Raw genomic sequence first — 19,278 nt, 5'->3', positions numbered from 1 at the left:
GATAGAATGTCATTTGTCTCTCGAGCCCAACCTCAGGCGCCTCGCATTTTTCTTGCGAACCAGCACAAGGGACCATGGGAGCTTGTTCCCTTGCGCGCCCAATTCTTGGAAAGACCCCTGGCCTGGGTACAAAGCAGTCGCGAGAGGACGATTTTGAGCGACCCCAAAAGTGCGTTATAGCCCTGACCTTTCTCTCAAACTTTGTTTTGAGTGACCAAACCTCACGTGGTTGTTTTTTCCGAAAATTCCGTAAAATGTTTCTCATTCTTCGGCACTCGGCATTCCTAGAATTCAATTCGTAATTTTTGGGGTTCAAATGAAAAGCACCCCTGGCCTGAAGACAAAACTTGTCTTTTTTAGTCCACTTTACTAATTATCTCATTTGTTGCTGCTCTTTAAGAATGCAGAGGTCAAAATCCAGGTACAGGCTTTTTGCAGGTATTTTTCACAACTCGGAGTCATTTTTTGTCAGAATTCAGGAGAGGACAAATGAACCGATGCCTTCTTTTAAAAATACAAGTACCAAAAGTAACAAGCATTATTTCTAGGTACAAGCAAATTGAGATTTGTTCCCCTCTACCACAAGAAATTCGTGCGGAAAGACAAAATACGGAAAACCACCAAACCTACCTGCACATACAACCAGCCCAAACTGGTCAGATAAGCATGGCTCATGGCCCATTTCACACAGACTCGAAGGCAGTCGCTATTTGCTGGTCAGATTGGATTGTTTCAAAGAGAAAGCGGTCTGGATGGAATGAATGAATGAATGCTTTATTTAACGTGGATATACGCTTAGCTTGAGAGCTAGTTTACAGGTATTCCACCTAACAACTAATGAAACTAAACAACGCTAATATCACAATTCATCAGATAAAATCACAAATTAAACATAGATCGAGTGAAGCGTGCTTAGAGTTATGGGAAGAGGCGGGAGAAAAATAGCTATTTTTACCTTCGACCCTTCCCAAGACACCTCACGCGCCTTATAATCCACTCTAGTATCCAATCTTCTCTCTCCCCAAAACACGTAAATAGCGACTAGGTACCAGTCTGCATTTGGCATTCAGCTTGGGCAACCGGTTCTGAAGAAATATCTTTACTACTCAATATGCACCCTTAACATGGCGTAGAATTAACTGAGGAATTTTGAGTCACCAAAGATTCATTAAAGCGTTTTCCAGCCACACAATGCACGTACGTTTCTCTCAGGCAAAACAGAACACTGTCGGGTACCCTTAAAGTGTAACTAACCTAACTGATTCCAAGCTTAAAAATACGGCAAAAGGTCGGATTACGACTGATCCCGACATCAGTCTCTTCAAGTAGAACCAGTCCTCTTCTCTTGTGGGCCTGTGCTCGGTTTTTGTTACGAACGCCTCATCCTGGACAAAAATATGATATCCAAAGGAACGGTGAATCATTCTTCACTTAATTCTCTGGTTGATGGATATTGACACGTAGGGTATACTCTAATCACAATGAAACGATTATAAAATATTTTGCAACTAATCCTAAAAGCAGCATCAGGATACAGCGATCGTTACATTATCGTAAACTGAAGTACAGCAGTGAATAAACAAAAAATTACAAGAGCAAAGTTGAAAGAGATGCCTTCGAGTGGCTCTTGTATAACTTAAAAAATCTTAAATAGCCTACTAGTTCCTTAGGGACTCATCATACCTGCAAGCACGCCTAAAATACCTCTACAGTTAACGCAAATAATATAAGTAAATAACATACTGTAGTGTAATTAGCAAAACGAGCGTTTTCAAGTGACGTTATCAGATTCTTAAATTAAAACCTGAAGAGCAAGAAAAACCTTTTATCGTCATCAGTCATAAGAGACGGTAAATTCATATCTGTTTACAAAATTTCAGCTCAAAAGCGTCCTTCGTTTGAAAACTAGCCCATTTTGAATTTAAAATTACCCTCACAGGGTAATGAAAGTGCATGACATAAAGCTAGGATCACGTTTGTCAAAAAATATATACTTACCAAGTGGGTTTTAGCCATTTGAGGAGTCAGGAAAAGTGGTTATGTAAATGTTGGCTCGTTTAGTACAGAAAATCAGATGCCTCGATCACTGCTAGTTAATCCAATTCCATTGATACCAAACTATTTAGAACACATTTAGAATAACTTGCCTGAAAACTAATGCCCGAATCTTTTTTGGTTTGTTAAAAGATTTTTTTTTTTCACTTCACTCTAAATCTGGCATGCATGCATAACTACCAGCTAGTAGTTCAATTTTTCTACGGTAATGTAATGGTCACATGACCATGGCCAACTGTTTTATAACAGCGTTCGTTTTCTTGATTTGCTCTGGCGTTATAAGATCCTCCCCCTCCAGCACAGGAGTTCCAAATATTATCTCCACTGCTTCCACCAGAATACCCTCCGCCGCCTCCACCGCTTTCACCGATTCCATGAGCACCACCACCACCACCTAACCCGCCAACAACATCTTGCTTTTTGGCCCACTCCTCCCTGAAGAAATCCCTCACCCCCTTCTCCGCCACTTCCAACGGTGCCACTGAAATTCCTTCCACTTCTTCCACTGGAGTAAAACCCACCACCACCACCACCTAGAAAAAAGGAAAATAGCCCCATATAGTCCGTATCTTAAGCGGTAGTATACCTAGGTTCAACTCATCGCCGCTCGCAAACAAAATGTCAGCTAGTGCAAACAAGTTACATTAAACGAATTGAATTTTCTTGTTTGCCATATATTAAACATGTTTTTAACCGAGCTTAGTTGGTCTGCACGGGAGAATTTTGACCTCGGTCGTGTGTACAGACCTCACGGCGTTCGCTCTGTGCTCACGACCTCGGTCAACATTTCTCCATGCAGACGTCCTGCTCGGTTAATAAGAGCTCAATAAACGTCTGAAAGGATATAAAGCAATAACAAATTTGCAAAACAGCTGACGTTTTCGTTTACTTCACCCCAGAACATGACCAAAGGAGGAACAATGTTTTTTGTAAAAAACATTTTAAACATTTTCAACGGTTTTTTTTTTTTTTTTTTTTTTTTTTCAACGTTTTCATTTATTTTATCAGGAGCCATAATCGGGGACGGAGACCGTAAGCGCTCGCCATTTCTAGTATTAGGGTTGTCCCCATGATATGGGACGACAATTCTATTTTTAGAACAAATTGCGCCATCACCTGCGGCACACGCGCGTGCATGCTGCGAGGATTTTGCGGATGTCGCGCGGGGGAAATGGCGTCCGAAATTCCCGAAGTGTTTCATGTTTTTGCCCCACAACTCAACGCGTTTACGTCTGTTGGAGTTTTGCTTAAGTATTTTCGTCGTTATCTGCTCCAGTTTGAGTGAAGTAAGACAGTGTCGAATTTAGGTATGTTCCGCTGTAAGCTTATATATATCGCTGACCAAGTTGTGTTCCGACTGATGCTTCTTTTACATGAGCTGTACATTACTCCACTTTAAATTTCACATATGTTGAAGATTAACAGCTTTTCCATTACACAGCAAAAAACTGGTTGGATATATTTAGATATAGCAGAGCTTCAGGACTTCATAGTTTCATAGCTCCTCTTGCCACACGCTTGTCAGTCTATCGCGACCGAAAAGTAAAACAAAATAATTGCTAGTTTGAGTTTCGCTTGAATTGTAAGCAGCGCTTGATGTTTCATCGAGGCTTAATAACTTTACGTCCGTAGATACTGCTCAGTTTATTCGTGTAAAAATCCACTAAGTTCTCTGTTGTCGATGAATGAGAGCGCCCGCCGATGCGTGTTTTGTACAGTCAGTAAACATGACAAATTGTACTTCCGCCGCACTTTCGTGTGAAAGCGTACATCGAACTCAAACAATAGCTCTATAGTTTTTAAATATGTTTAAGATTGATAAATGTTTGAGAACACATTAAAAGCTAAACTGAAAATATGTGAATAAAGCAGAAACAATCAGCAAAGTTACGATGACGCTTTCTTTAATCAACTTGGAATAACGATTTCGATTTTGTTGATCGAGTTATAAAAACTCCTTGTCTATTTTCATTTTCGCAGTGTAAAACTTCACTATGCTTATGTTAAAGAAACACACATGATGTTAGTAGCCTTTTTTGCATTCGTGAAATTTGTTGCAGCATCTCAACACAAAAGATAACGAAAGAAATCGTTGTCAAGATTTGTTGACAATTGAAAACACCGACTCGGACTTGAAAGTGCACGAGCTGCACTATGCAAACGAGCTAATTGTACGCGTCAGACTTTCCTTTCAAAAACCTTTGCAAACTCACCAAACAAGCAGAGACAATAAGAAACCATCAAAACAGGTTTTGGTTATGATTAAGCATTGTCTGAGAAACTCACAAATTAACTCGATACCAGAGTGGAGAGTTTTATTGCTATATACGCGTGAGCTTACAACTAGCGTGAGCAGATCTTATTATTCATCCCCAGCGCGAGATTGAAGTCTTGTTTTCGACCCTGAAAAACCCATCTTTTCCGTTAGCTCAGAGCATTAAACTACATATAAGCGCCCTGGTTGGTATTCCCTGCCTTATTCCCTGCCATCGCTGTGAAAAATACGCAAGAGAATCTCTAACTCTCACCATTTGATCACGCAACGTGACAACATCCACGCGAGAGCCCCTGACATGTGCGCGAATCCGCGCAATTTGTTCTAAAAATAGCAAAATTGTCTATGACTCCTGGTTTGCATGTAATACAGTGAGCTACCCTCAGGGAAATGGGCGGTGACCGCTTAATGGGGCTAGCCGCTTAAATAGAGGTTGGTGTACCTTGAATATCTAATATTTCACTATCGCGTTATAAATTTCTTGGTGAACATGGAGTCAATTCAAGACAATCATGATAGACGTGTGTTTGAATTATCACTCATCATGCACCTTCAATTTCAGGCACTTATCTGCCATCGCCCTTTCCAAAGCAAAGTTGTTAAACTTTGGGTGGCCGCTTAATAGGGATAAAGACAATAATGAAACCCTTATCGGAACGACCAAATGGTGGCCGCGGAGGTAACCGGTCAATAGGTGTTTTTTATTTACAACATTTTACTGACAATAATTTTGGACTGTATTGACAGCAGTCCTCTACTTTCTGTTACAAACATACCAATGCCTCGCCACTAAGCAAGCAAAAATACGCCAAATAAAATGGCATGGCCAGGGTTTGTTTACTCACGTAATTACTAATTAAATTTAGTAAGTTTTTCTCACGAATTAGACACGTTGTGATTTCCTATTTCTATTTCAACTAGTTCTTGCTTCATTGATCTATAATTTGTTTATGGCGATTTTTTTTAAAATTCTAGTGAGTACAGGCACTAGCTTTATCAGCTGTTGTCTGAAACATCAGAACGTACAAAAAACGTGATTTGTACCGAGGCCACGTACACTATAGAATACGATTATTTAAATATACACATGTTATTATATATATGAACAAACAGATGAACAATGATTACATTGTTTCACTTATCCTGAGAGTGCTCTATACAAAATAGATCAAAATGTGCAGCATATGCCGTGACATCGTTGCGTGACGAACAAATAACCGCTGTAAGATTGTGCTGCGCCGACACGCTCATCAGCAATGGTCAGCAATCGATCAAACGTAATATTTTGGCGCAGTGCAAAGCAAGCAGCTATCTACAAATGACTCAGCCGATTTTGACTTAGATGCAGTGATGTTCATATCCGCAGAAAGATGGTCACAGATTCATGGTATTCGACCAATAATAGGTTGACAGTAGGCGATGTACATCGGACGTTAACCTTGTGTAAACAAAAGCAAACTTCCGCTTTACGTACGACAAATGGTGAGAGATCGACTAGAAACACGTCAAATCGGCTTTGGACCTGACTTTTACTACAAATAAGGTTAGAACATTATCGAAATTATCAGCTCTGTGTCTATTTCAACTTCTTATGGGTCAAGTCATGTGGCGCATGCTAAAATATACGTCTAACCCGTAAATTGAAATTTGACGACGGATGGTCAAATATTTGCATTTTTGACGTACTTTGAAAAGCTCGCGCGTCGCTCACAATCATTTGCCCCAAAAATTTTTTACAGGAATCTGTAGACCATCCTTCTGCGATTCAACCACCAGAAGCTTAATCCATTTGAAGGTTTCGCACATGGTGAAAATTTATTATATTCACGAAGTACTTTTAAGTGAATGAAATACATGTCTTCGAAATTTAATTATTTTGCACCCAAAAAGACAACGCTACATTCCCTAAAATCAACCCAGTACACATTTAAACATTGCACAAAAATATTTGAGTGTTTTAAAGACGGAAGAATGATTTGGTTTTGCATGCGAGGCTCTCAAACTTGCTTAATAAAATGGTGCGTCAAATGGCGATTTTAACGGAATTTGGTAATTTGTATATTTCTTTGAAATAAAAGGATATTTTGCCAAAAAACTACCCAGGAGTTTTTGTCATGCCCTACCCTATCTACCATAAGAATATGAGCGAAATCGAATTTTCAACCCTTGCCGCGAAATTAAGAATTTGTCTGATTTTTACAGGCAGGCACTCTTAATTGGTGTGTATCAAATGAAAGGAATTTTTAATGTTTTAGATTTTAATTTATAACCTTGTAAATCACGTAAATCTTTGTATTATAGGAATACACATACGTATTTTGAACGAGCTTGTACAGCTCTTAGCCGTAACGTGCCTAAATAAAGTATTGTATTGTATTCCGTGCTTGTGTTTGAATTACGAGTGAACATTGAATATGAAATGAATGAACCTGAATATTGCAGTTGGGCTTTTTGCCCAAGTTGTGTTGTATTCCATGGCATACAAAAAGTTGGAAATTGGAATGTATGTTGAAATTAAATTCATGTGAAGCACCACATCTGAACCAAACTATAAGTTGTCTTCTTGTAGTTGCATGTAAATAGATTAATGCACTTTGGGTCATCCTGCTCCTTTTTGCCGACTTTTCTTACATTTTTCACAGCTTTGGATTGTGCTTTCGCTGCTTAAAGATTAGAAAACACGAAGTGGATGTTTCGGTGAACTTTTCAGTAGCAATTGTTTTCTCAATTTAGTAACCATAGCACGTACGTACCAGGAGAACATTCTCTTGCTGGTACTGTACGGGGTTTTACAGTGCTGCAGTCAGGGTGTTTCATCCGCATTGCGCTTGAGAACAGAGAGCTTGAAAGTTCACAATGATTCGATAATTCAGGGATCTAAATAATGCTAAAACCAGGTCACTGAGCAGTAATGTTAACACTAATAGAAAAAGTTAGCCATCTTACAATGATCAAAGATGTTGAATAGCGAAGTGTGAAGTAATCATTGTACAATAGTTAAAGCCACAGTGCTAAAAGTCTGCGACGCAAATTCTTCTTCGTGGAGAACTGTTCAGAAAAACTAAATGCTTTATGAAACTTGAAATACATGAAACCAGGGAAATGGTTGTCACTAAGTCAATTCAATTCCACTGGCAATGAGAACTTTTTTTTTTTACTGATACCTTACTAATACCTCACAAATAACGCTTGACCATTTTCGGTTTGTTAAATGGACAATTTTTCATCTTGCTATAAATCTGGCCTAATTGATAATTACTAGTACTTTAGTATACGTCGTGCATAAAGTAGTTGAATTTTTCTACAGTAATGTAATGTTCACATGACCATGGCCAGTTGTTTTAAAACAACATTCATTTTGCTGATCTGTTCCAGCGTTATAAGATCCTCCCCCTCCTCCACAGGAGTCAGGTTTATCATCTCCACTGCCTCCACCAGAGTACCCTCCACCACCGCCAGCAGCTCCTCCTATTCCAGGTGCACCAGCACCACCACCAAATCCTCCGTCCGCATTGTTACGCCGGGCTCTTCCGCCCACTCCTCCCTGCAAAAATCCCTTACCTCCTTCTCCACCTACCGCTATTTTGCCAAAAAAGTTCGTTCCACCTCTCCCACTGGAGTGAAACCCACCACCACCCCCACCTAAAAGAAAAGAAATACAGACTCATTGCTGTATCTATTATACCTGGAATAGACGTTTTTCATTCGTTTTAGCAATATTCTCTTCTCATTTCTTTGTAACGTTTTATACAATTAAAGATAACGTCATTGGTTTGCAGTTGAAGGAACAATGAATAAAAATGGGAAAGGAATGTAGATTTAGCGAATCAGAGCTACCTATGCATGGTAAAATATAAACTAGTGGAGGTTTAAAATTGATCAACGAGGTTTAAACTGAAACTTCATGGAAAACAAAAGACAAACAACAACAAAACAAAAGCAAAACAAAAAAGCTGTGCGTTCTTCGATTGTTTTTACTCATTTTAGTCTAATCACTCACGCTCGCTTGTTGTTTGTGATTGGCTACCCTAGTGGACAAGATGGAGCTATCTTGCCCGCTTGGGATCACCCCCTGTTTTCCGCAAGAATATGGGATTGTTCTTTATGCCATATAATAAATCTTTTTTGACCAAGCTTGCTCGGCCATAACACCGACGTTACAGCGGTGATAAACATCGTATTCCAATGCATTTTAATACTAAACTTAACGTTTTGTATGCTAGTCAACATTCGTTTTCAAAAGAGACCGTTACAAATTTTTGAAATACTATTTATATCCGGCGTAATTATTTAAAGTCTGGACCCTAGACTGAGAAAAACTGATCAATGATTGCAGCAGTAATTTGACCTATCTAGACGACATGAGAAGTAACAGCTGAAAGTAAGGTGATAGCACCTTTAGGGTTACCATTTTGCAGCAGGAGCTTTCTCGGATCTTTAAGAGCGGTTAGTAACAAAGATGGTAAGGAACAAATTCGGAAGCAACGAAAGGTGAGTGTGCGAATGAGGTCGATTTTCTACTTGTGAGGTGTGAATGAGTCATACTTAGAGTAGAGGCCTTTGAATGTCTTCTTCCGGTAGACAAATACCTGGGACCACTTTCACATGAAAAGGTCGGGGATGCTGGGGATCTCGCTTAGGGCTATAAATTAATTATTGCAGTTTCACTTTGGGTTTACATGACGAATCGCCACTCTTTTTAGCTGTCAAAGTATTATTTAGGGTGGACTCGAAGAAATAATAATAAAAAGCCACTCTCGTTTCCATTTCCAGGTTCGATTTCCCCCGATCTCCCCAGTACGGTCCACTAGTGTGGTCTCCTTTCCTGAAGAACAGCTGGTAATCAAGCCTGTTCCGTGCTAAATGGTATCTTTTAGGAGTCAAGAAAAGCTCGAGCTACGCCCAGGTAGATCTCGTTTAGGAGTTTTTAAATCAAAATTTCAGACGAGCATCCACGAATTTTTCATACAGGAGTACCCCCCTGCCTCCCGGGGGACAGCCGTGTTGTCGGGGCAGCGTATTGACATTGATGTCTAAACATGGAATCTTATTGTCTTTTTCAAATTAAAGTAAATTTGATGCTATCGCGTCGACTATTTAGACTTCATTTAAACTCAGTAGCAGTGTTTTTGCTATCAAACATGCTGAAAGTAAAGTGTCATCAACATATCTGAACCAAAGGGAAGGCCATCTTTGTTGTAAGCCGCTCTTAAAGATCTGAAAATGCTCCGGCTGCAAAATGGTCACCCTCTTGGTAAAATGCTGAACGTTATATCTCTGATGAGCTTAACAATAAGATTCCTGTAAAAACTGATGTTGATTACATAATGTATTGTTACCTGCATAATCACCATCAGCAATCTGTGCTCCATGTCCATGGCTCCCTCCTGACCATGATCTGTACCCAGGGTTCCCTGTTGTGCTCGTGCTGGCACCACATCCTGCATGTCTTGAGGATACCCTATCAACGCCTCCTCCACCTCCAGCTATTGTCAATGGCGTGATGCTTCTTCTCACCACAAATGTTCCGCCACCGCCCCCAGAACCATAGCGTCCTTTGTTAATTCCTCCTTCTTGGCCAACCAGTATTTGAATAATTTCACCTTTGCAAAAGCTGAAAGTTCCAATTATTCTTGCACCTCTTCCTCGAAACTGAGCACTGTCATTCCCTGTATTGTACCCCCCTGCTGCTCCTACTGCTTCTATTCGATAATCACTAGTGTATGGCACAGTCCACAGCTGAATACCGCTGGACAGTGTAACTTGACCGTCATGATCCTGACCTGCGTAGTGACTACCAAGTGTTGTTGGACCATTTCTTCCACTCGCATTGAGATTTGTAAAGACCGCACTGAAAGCTGGGTAATCAAAATAACAAGTTATTATGCAAAGATTTATATTTGCATGTCTTTGATTCGTAGTACAAATATTTGTGTTTATCATTCGATGAATTATTTCTTCCTTTCCTTTGACCGACAGCCCACCATATGACCTGTAAATAAATGCCTACAAATAATGGACTGCTCACGTGTGGTACTGTCTAAACGTGTTTTGCTGCAAATAATAATCTGCTAATGCGTAATTGAAACCACATTCTCCAGTGAAAAATGGCAGATCGCTTCCCTGGTCTGAGCTGTCAGAGAGTGATTAAAATATGAAAACTGACAAATTTGGTGATCGAATGAGAAAATGATTATTGTACTCGGTTACCGCAAAATATCGTGATTTGTCAGCGTCTAGGGGTTAGGGTTAGGGGTTAGGGGTTAGGGTTAGCGTCTGATCTATGCCCCAAGGGCAATTTTAGACGACAATTTTAAATAAATCTGCTCTTTAAGTCTGAATTTAAGCGCTTTCGTGAACTGACGGAAGTAAAAGAGATAGGGGAGTTAGGACAAGCGGGAGATGATAGGAGCAGGGGGAGGGGGGGGGGTAGATTGGGGTAGCACGTGTCTCTTCCCCGGCATGAGTCATTATAAACCAGAGGCATATCACCTAGATCTAGTTGATATGCTTCTGTTATAAACTGACAGCAAGCTGCTTTTCCACATTCCATTTTGTACATCCTGATTAGTCTTTGAGACGAAGAAGAGTTCATGGTCTGAACGTGACATAACAGATCGTTTAAAATATTTAGGTTACCAATGAAGTTGTTTTCTTCAGGCCCATCCTTGCAACTGCAGTTGAAGGAGCCTTCGGTGTTATTGCAGATCTCATAGACACTGCAATTGTCTGTTTTGATGGCACACTCGTCGATATCTAAATAAGGAAAGCGAATTTTAGCTAAGTAGGTTATATTTGAACCTCATTGCATGCTTTTTCTGATTATTTTCATTCAAGTGAACATTTAACAACAAAACGTACTCAGAAATAGGTGAAAAAGAAGTTTATAGTTACCAGTACAACTGCTGCCATCTCCACTAAATCCATCCTTGCAGCTACAATTGAAGGATCCCTCAGTGTTATTACAGATTGCATGGAGGCTGCAGTTGTCTGTTTTGGTGGCACACTCGTCGATATCTAATCAAAGGTAATCAATTACTTGGCCAGCTAGAAAATAAGCGCTGGACTCCGACCCAGCCTCAGATATCAGTTTAAATCAGTACAAAAGTTCTAAGAGATGAGCGGCGTTTTTGTTAAGGCAGATCAGTCCAGACTACTTTCACAAGAAACTGGCCTAAAACTCAATTCTCAACTTTTAACTTAAACTGTTCGGGTTTAAATACGTCTTGCAAAGAAGCCATGTAACTTATCCTTATTAAACAGCTAAGAATTGATAAATTTGGCAGCAATTTAGCAAGGCAGTAATACTGCTCGTAAGCTCTCTTAGCCTCACCTTTTTCGCATTGTTCCCCAGTGTAACCAGCTTGGCATTGACAGAGATACTGTTTGGCCGTATATCCGTTCAGGCAAATTGAATCATGAAGACATGGGTTACTGAAGCACGGATTCTGATGAGAAGAAAATACGCCTCTTCATGATCAGTTTCATTTTTGTTGTTGTTGCTTTTTTATTGTTTGGTCTAATTAAAAATCATGAAAATATATCTTCTACTCAGAGAAGTTGTTCACCTCAGTGCCTATGTACAGAAAGCCTTCCCGCTTTTTAAGATCTTCAGGGTGTTTCGCGTGGTCTGAATCGCTAAGCTCGCAGATAAACTTCTCGTCAGTTGGTGGGCCGATGTTCACGGATACACACACGGGGTCCATTATACAACGATGAGTACAGGCACTACGCCCTGATGGTCCCACATAAATAGAAAGATGAAATTTCTTTATTACGTGAAATTGAAGAGCATATCCATCAATCTTGGTAGAGAATTTAAGACGACGGCAGAGACCTGCGAATAAAAATGAAAATAAAGCGGTTTGAAATTGAGGTGTCGTAAATTGAGAGAATCCACCAGAAGTTCGAGTGACAAGTGGACAAAAACTTAGTACCAACATTATTTACATTGCATTGCAAACCTCTATGCGACTGTTTTAAATATCTTCTTAAAAGAAATCATTTCTAACAGCACTAATGTCGAAAACAAAGTTGAAGTTCATATGAAACATTCGAAAGTACTGATGAATGAAACCTGTGTTTGCACAATTTCGAGTTTTCTATGAACTTGGAAATTTATTTCCTCGACTTTCCATAGGAAATTGTTTTTGGTGTTACTTCAGGCAAATAACTAATTATATATTCATAAATTTCAACACATATGCTTTAAACATTTACAAGCAGTAATTTAATTCATAAATGTAAACTATGAGCAAATAACCTATGTTGTTGTTGCTCAACGAGTTTGCCAAGCACAAAGGTCCTTTGGCCGGGACGAAACGAAAGCCTGCGTCAGACTAGCCACGAACAATGTCTTATCACAAGTAACTGTCAACTGTTATATAATAAATGACCATAAATAAGTACTTGTATGAAGGCTCCAGCAATTAAGGATTTTAATTAATGATGATATTTGAAAACTATCTAAAAATTGCATGTACGAGCTTTTAGAAAGATCCTTAACTGCACTTGCACCCATGCGATTACCTTTTCTAATTTTCCGGTGTTTACTTGTCCTGGTGGGTGCGAGCATTTTCCTGCAGTTTATTGGAACAGGTGTTTTTCATAATTCACAGGAAAAAAAATTACTCGTTTCTGATTGGCTAAATAGGAGTGCAGTTTTCAAGTAACACGAGTGCAAATTTGAAACACGTGCACGAGGGCAAATTTGAAACACGAGGGCAAATTTAAAACACGGGTGCAAATTTAAAACACGAGTGCAACTCTTAACGCGAGTGCAAATTTGTAACACGAATGCAACTAACAACGATCATATCTGAAGTTAGTACGATAACACTCGAGGACTATAGACTGTCATCCGAGGTATTCCGACGGTGGTCAAGTTTCGGCCATGTGAGTATCATTCTGAACAATCCAATTGTCTTACATTTGTTTTCCTTCACAGTGCATTGTAAGAACTTTGTAGTTAATCACAAATAAAACATGTTTTAGCGCCCAAGTTGTTGTTGCTATGTATAAAAAATTGGCTCCGGCGTTCTTTTAGCTGTGCGTTTATCGAGCTACCAATGCCCTTGAATTGGGAAGTTTGGAGAGCACTCAAGATGCAAGATTTGATCTCGGCTGCGCCTTGAGCAGCTCTTACGCTTCTCTCGTGCTCTCCAAACTTTCTCGCCTGCATCCATAACTCGATATACGCACGTTAAGCATAAACCAATCTTTCTTCAGTGTGACTTCCAACAGAACGGGCTGCAGCACTGTAATGTATTAAAATATACTGGTACACATTAAACGTGCAGAACGAATTTTTGGCCTTTCAGCAAAATTTGTAACGAGACGGCGTATAGAAGCCAGATTAAGCGAAACGAATCGTAAAGAGGCGAAGAGACACGGTTTGAGACTGAATAGCTGGTCGCCGGCAAGAAGTCCTAAGAATAAGTTAGTTCCACAGCCACTTTGACAATGTTATGACGTAATTTATCACCAATAAGAGGACAGACGCATAAAAAACTGACGTCAATTTAAATTGTACGAGTTTTGCTGTTTCTTGCCGAGCGCGCAAGGCGGATAAAAACACTGCAACAGAACTCGAGAAATACAGTCGAACCTCCAGTTGCGACCACCTCTCCTCAGCGATCAGTTTTCCAAAATACCAAAAGTTTCCCAGTCGAATCACTATATTTGGAACCTCTTGTAAGCGACCACCTCTCGTTGGCGACCGTGACCACTTTTAGAGCTAAACGTTTGAAATTTTCTTTTGTTTTTAAGACCACTTTACAGATGATAGAGCGGAAATTGGATAATAGGGTGTTGCAACATTATCGTATTCCGGGTTAGTACAGGAGACAGAAATTTCTCAATGGGAGAACCGGATTTTTTTCTTCTCAAAATCGACTGTTCACATGAATAAAACATTGCATCGGCATTTGCGCATGGCGTAAGTCTATACCATATTCTAATCAGGCAAAATTTCAGACCCAATATTGTCTTACTCTCGTAAGCCACACCTCCCGTAAGCAACCACCTGGACTTGACATTTAGGGTGGTCCGTTACGAGAGCTAGGTTCGACAACTGTATACACTGCAGTGACGCGCCATTTAACTGTCCGATAAGAAATTCTTTTTTATCAAAACTCATTACAAGAAAAATAGAAAAGGCCGACGTTCGTTTCCAAAGAAAATTTTCATTTTTATAGCTTAGTCAACGCATTTTATTACTTTTCAAATAACTGAGAAAATCCCTTCATTGTGATTGGCTGAAAACAGGCCAATTTACCGTTAGTTTTTAATTTGCCCTACAGTGTACAAATTAACGCGCGCGCTTTTCTGTATGAAGGCTCGAGCAATTAAGGATTTGCACTACTTGTGATATTTGATCCTAATTTTCCAGCGTTCATTTTAAACTTAATTTGTCCTGGTGGGTCCGTGCATTTTCCTGCAGTTTTTGCAGCAGGTGTTTTAATAGCGTGGTTTTCAAATGCGTGTTGTAAAACCAAAACCAAACCAATTACTTTCCCCTCTTTTTTTTTTTCGCTGGCCGGTTTTCGCGCTGCGCTTTTCTGAGTTGTTCTTTCCAGGCGTAACGTTTGAGCTCATAGGTCGATTAAAGAGTTTTTTATTGTAGATATATTGTGAAGACTGAGAACAATTATTAAGGAAAACGTACTATTGGCTAATATGCGCAAATGATATCTTGAAAACTTAGAAAACCCAAGTTGTACATTCTGAAGAATGTTCTTCACTTGCTCTCGGGAAAGTTTGGTCCAGTTTACCCCCGCACAGAACAAAATAAAGACACGTTTTTCCCTTATTCGGAAGAGAATTCTTTGCCAAGGATTTCGATGTTATCATTACCAGTACTGAATTGAAAGAGCTATTCTGAGTAAAGCTTGTCGGCTTACCTAGATAAAGAAATGGGAATTTACTTACCATAGTGGTCAGCAGCCGTGGAGCAGTGAAGCCAGCCTCCCCAAAGAAATACAAATAGAAGAGGAAGCGAAGGGAGAGGAGAACCCATCGTTACTTAATTAAAGTTTGTAAGTAGCCTGAACTGTGTTGCAAGGCTCGCCAAGAGTGTGAGTTGCCGACCACCTGGAACCGATGATTTATCGCTGTGTTATAACTTACTTATAACACAACATCACATTTCAATAATTACGTGCACATTCATGTGTCTTTTAAGAACTCGTTAAATTCGTAATGATGACAACCTACTGCTAACACCTGCGTCGACTAAAAGAGTAAAGATCACATATGTGAAGGACAAATAAAAGAAAAGTGGTCATTTTAGAGATTATGTATTAGTTGGAACAATATTTACGAAATGGACCTGCATACCCCCCGTGTAAATATCTTAACAACACTCACGAATATTTTAAAAGAACAAAGATGCTGTCAAAGAACACACCACTAAAGATCCTATTTATTTTCGGATTATTTGCTGCATAAACACTAAAAAAAAAGCTTCCAGTCCGTTGGTCTTTCTTTGTTGTGTAATTTGCTCAAGAAAGCTGCAGCTTACATTTTTAAAATTCCTTTCTACTAAAAGAGAATGTGCCATAAAAATTCAAAGGGAAGCGCTCGTGGTGTGTAGGGTTTTAACTTTTTAAAAATACAATTCTCTTGGAGCACCATCATTTTGTTTATTAATTTATACATGCTTTATTACCAAGCAAAGAAGACGCAAGTTGGAAACTTGGATCTACTTGCGAGTCCGTTTGGCCAGGGCTTAAGTGTGTATTGTGGAGTTACGATACAAGCAGAAAGTTTGGAGAGCGCTCAAGAAGCGAATGAGTAGTTCGACACCCAGCCGAGAGCAACTCCAGTTTCTTGAGTGCTCTCTAAACTTCCCGCGTGCATCAAAACATGGACCCTGTGCATAAAGGGCGTCTAAATTTGGATAACAATATCTCTACATCATTAGCCTCACATTCATGTGATTAATCCTGAACATGAATACGAAGCTAAGGATGTACAAGGTATTGTTACTCAAATTTAGGCGCCATTTATACAAAGGGTCTACTGCCAATGGAAAGGAATTTCTCCTGCGTAGCAAAGTTAAATATAATAAGTTTGAAATCGCTGCTTTGCATGCTTTGTTATTATTACGCATCAGTTATATCTGGCATCCACTCTTCATCTCGCTCTTTAATTTTGAAGCATTCACCTGTTTAATTAAAGAAGTCAATATTGAATACTAAAAGTAATTTCACCGTATAGGCCGAATTTAAAGATAATCAATAATTGAAGAACTCAAGTAGATGATAGAGACGGTTTGAAACTTCAAGACTCCACAGACAGAGAAAAATACGCCACTGTATTGCTTTTGAATGTAATCATTTTGTTTAGGTAATTTATCAGGCACATGCGAAATAACTTCTCGTTTGTATAAGATCTTCATCGTAACTATAACAGAATTCTTTTTCATTCCATATAAACTAGTTTCATCTCCTACGATAGAGTCTATCACCCTAATAGGCTTTCCTCAAGGGTAAACGATCCACATTTAATAGGCTTTTAGCTTTACTTTAATAATCATCATTCGTCTCTGCAAGGGGTCAGTTATTTGTCAAAGAAGACATTTAATTTTGTAAATTAGAGAAAGCTGTAGTTTTTTTCCACAATCCCCTGATATTTAGAAATGAAACGAACTATAACTCAAAGCAACAACAACAAAAAAAAAAAAAAAAAAAAAAAAAAAACGGTGAAAATTGCTATGTTCCTCTACATTTCCTTTTTGATAGCTCAAACCAGTCAATTCAAGAAAAGATTAAAGCTTATGGACCAGGCCCAAAAACAGTTGACTGAATACATGCAAAACTATGAAACTGGCTTTAGTAGGTTATTGTATATAACATATTGTAAGTTAGGCACCGAATTGTAATTTATTATTAGCGAAATGTCGCAAAGACAGAACAAAAAATACAAAGAAACAAATGAAACTGACTTTAGGACTAAAGGAGGGAAATAAGCCTTTGTAAGTTTAGATAGGCGGTTTTTTTCCTGTTTCACAGCTAGCACAAGGAGTTATAAGCCAAGATATAATGACTAATAGAACCTTTGCATAACTGGCGCCTACATTTGAATAACAATGTGAGGCTCAGGGTGTGTAAGTTTTGTTATTCAAATATCGGCGCTATTTAGCCTTTGCAAAAGGTTCTTGATCATTAACGAAAGAAATTAGAGGTTTACACGATGACCACCCGTCTTTTCAAAAAATATTTTGCTAAACTGGACATTAATGACACATGTTAGTTGTAACAAATTTTGTTGCGCCGCGGGAAAGCTTAAAAGAAATGACTATTTTTATTCCGTTTATTTTTCACGGAATGGGGAACTGACTCTAAAGGGAGTCAATTCTGTTTTCGAACACCACAGTGATTGGGAGAAACCTGTAATTTCAGTTGTTCTTGATCTTTTCGAAGATGTTTGCTATTACAGTCGGGTCTTTTAGAGACAATATGCCTAATCACGATTTTAGACGCAATCTTTCCGGGTGGGCGAGGCGTTCAGAAATTACAGTGTTCGTATGGGAATCCGATGGAAAATAGCTTTTTCAAAAATTGAATTTTACACAATTTGTGAACTGCAACGTTAATATACTAGGTAGAAGATTGTATTCACCAAGTCTGAAGGTCGTAGCTCGGCTAGAAGACGCTCAGTTAATTTTTTCCGTACATTTATCTACAAACTTGGCTGGGTGGACGCGGTTCGGGGGAAAAAAAATTATAGGAAATTAAAAATCAACTGAGCGTCTTCTAATTTGATTAACACAATCTGCAACCTAGTATGGTAAAGTTGCGTTTCATAAGTTGTGCAAAATTCAGTGTTTAAAAAATTTGTTTGCCATCCAATTCCCATACGAACACTGTAATTTCTGACCGCTTTGCCTACCCGCAAGATGGCGTCGAAAACCGTAGCGAGAACATCACCACGCAAAAGGTTTAATGAGTAGTACAATGGCTGTGCACGTGCGTTATAAACGAGCTTGAGCAAGTTCTCAGGACCAACAGGCGCACCGAACAGAACTAGACAATTGAGAAATTTGAAGGTAAAAGATAAATTCATTTTTTTACTAGGCGTTGCCCTCTGGGTCGCGGTACTGCATGGCAATCGTACGTTGTCTTACGATTGAGGGGTCATGCACTTTGTAACACTTGTGACGCAATTAATGTAGGCGTCAATAGATATCCTTGATAAGCATATACTGGAGCTAGGATAGATCTATCCGCACAACTGTCCGTTATGGAAATCAACCGCATTCTGACGTAGCTAATTGAAAAAAAAAAAAGAACGTAAGCAGTTTTTGGTGCCAAATCGGTGGTAAAATGGTCCATTACACCTAAAATCGATCAAGGTTCCATTTCCAGGCTTTAAACATAATCAACGCCAAACTTTTTACGGCTGTCAGAAAGGATATGAAGAGCAAAAGCTAGCCTGAGTAAAAGAGGCGAGAAAAAGGAAAGGAAAAGGGCAAGGATTTAAAAAAAGAAAAAAAAAAAAAAAACAGAATCAGGCCAGGAGGCTATGACCTAGCCCGAAAGTGATCTCCCGCCCTCAACCTATTCACAGGACGAGATCAGGCTAAGGGTGGGAGATGGCTTACATTTCAGGCCATCTATGTCCTCGATCGACAGCTTACACGATCAGATAAAATTGGAAACTTATATAAAAGAAAAAATTATTTCTTCCTCGTACAAAAACTTCAAGAAAAATAAAATTTAAAACGGCTCTTTGTGGCTTTTTTGAGAACCACCGCGAAAACGGAAGTGCTGGTCTTCGATCGATGTTGATTGGAAATTGGGAAAGGAAATGATACTGTCTAATGAGTCAACCCAGATCCTTCATATTTTTTAACTCAAGCCCGTTTTGGCAAGGCAAGTTTCAGAGGAAGTAGCCTCAATGACAAGCATACATAACTTTTGCAATGTTTTCTCCAGAATGCTATT

At 39.2% G+C, this 19,278-nt stretch overlaps 1 protein-coding gene across 1 annotated transcript; it reads right to left on the bottom strand.

Annotated features, from left to right (window-relative positions):
* Window positions 1-6,989: 6,989 nt before the first annotated feature.
* On the bottom strand, window positions 6,990-12,124 carry LOC110058948 (uncharacterized). The gene is made up of 6 exons (XM_089272208.1): window positions 11,899-12,124; window positions 11,664-11,778; window positions 11,225-11,347; window positions 10,695-11,086; window positions 9,670-10,336; window positions 6,990-7,972 (listed from the first exon to the last, which is right to left on the bottom strand). The coding sequence occupies exons 1-6, from the start codon at window positions 12,034-12,036 to the stop codon at window positions 7,632-7,634; spliced, it is 1,776 nt and encodes a 591-aa protein (XP_089128334.1). The 5' UTR covers window positions 12,037-12,124; the 3' UTR covers window positions 6,990-7,631.
* Between the last annotated feature and the right edge of the window lie 7,154 nt (window positions 12,125-19,278).

This window comes from Orbicella faveolata, unplaced genomic scaffold, assembly GCF_042242905.1.
Source record: "Orbicella faveolata isolate gen_17 unplaced genomic scaffold, um_ofav_v1 contig_34, whole genome shotgun sequence".
Classification (NCBI taxonomy): Eukaryota; Metazoa; Cnidaria; class Anthozoa; order Scleractinia; family Merulinidae; genus Orbicella; species Orbicella faveolata.
This window is presented reverse-complemented; position numbering and strand designations above follow the sequence as displayed.

Bases quoted from the DNA above. Each gene is read 5' to 3' on its own strand.
- LOC110058948 (XM_089272208.1), bottom strand. From the start codon at position 12,036: ATGGACCCCGTGTGTGTATCCGTGAACATCGGCCCACCAACTGACGAG. The intron at 11,087-11,224 runs GTAACTATAAAC...TTCCTTATTTAG, and splicing joins AGATGGCAGCAGTTGTACTG to ATATCGACGAGTGTGCCATC. The intron at 10,337-10,694 runs GTCAGTTCACGA...CATTATTTGTAG, and splicing joins CCCCTATCTCTTTTACTTCC to GCATTTATTTACAGGTCATA.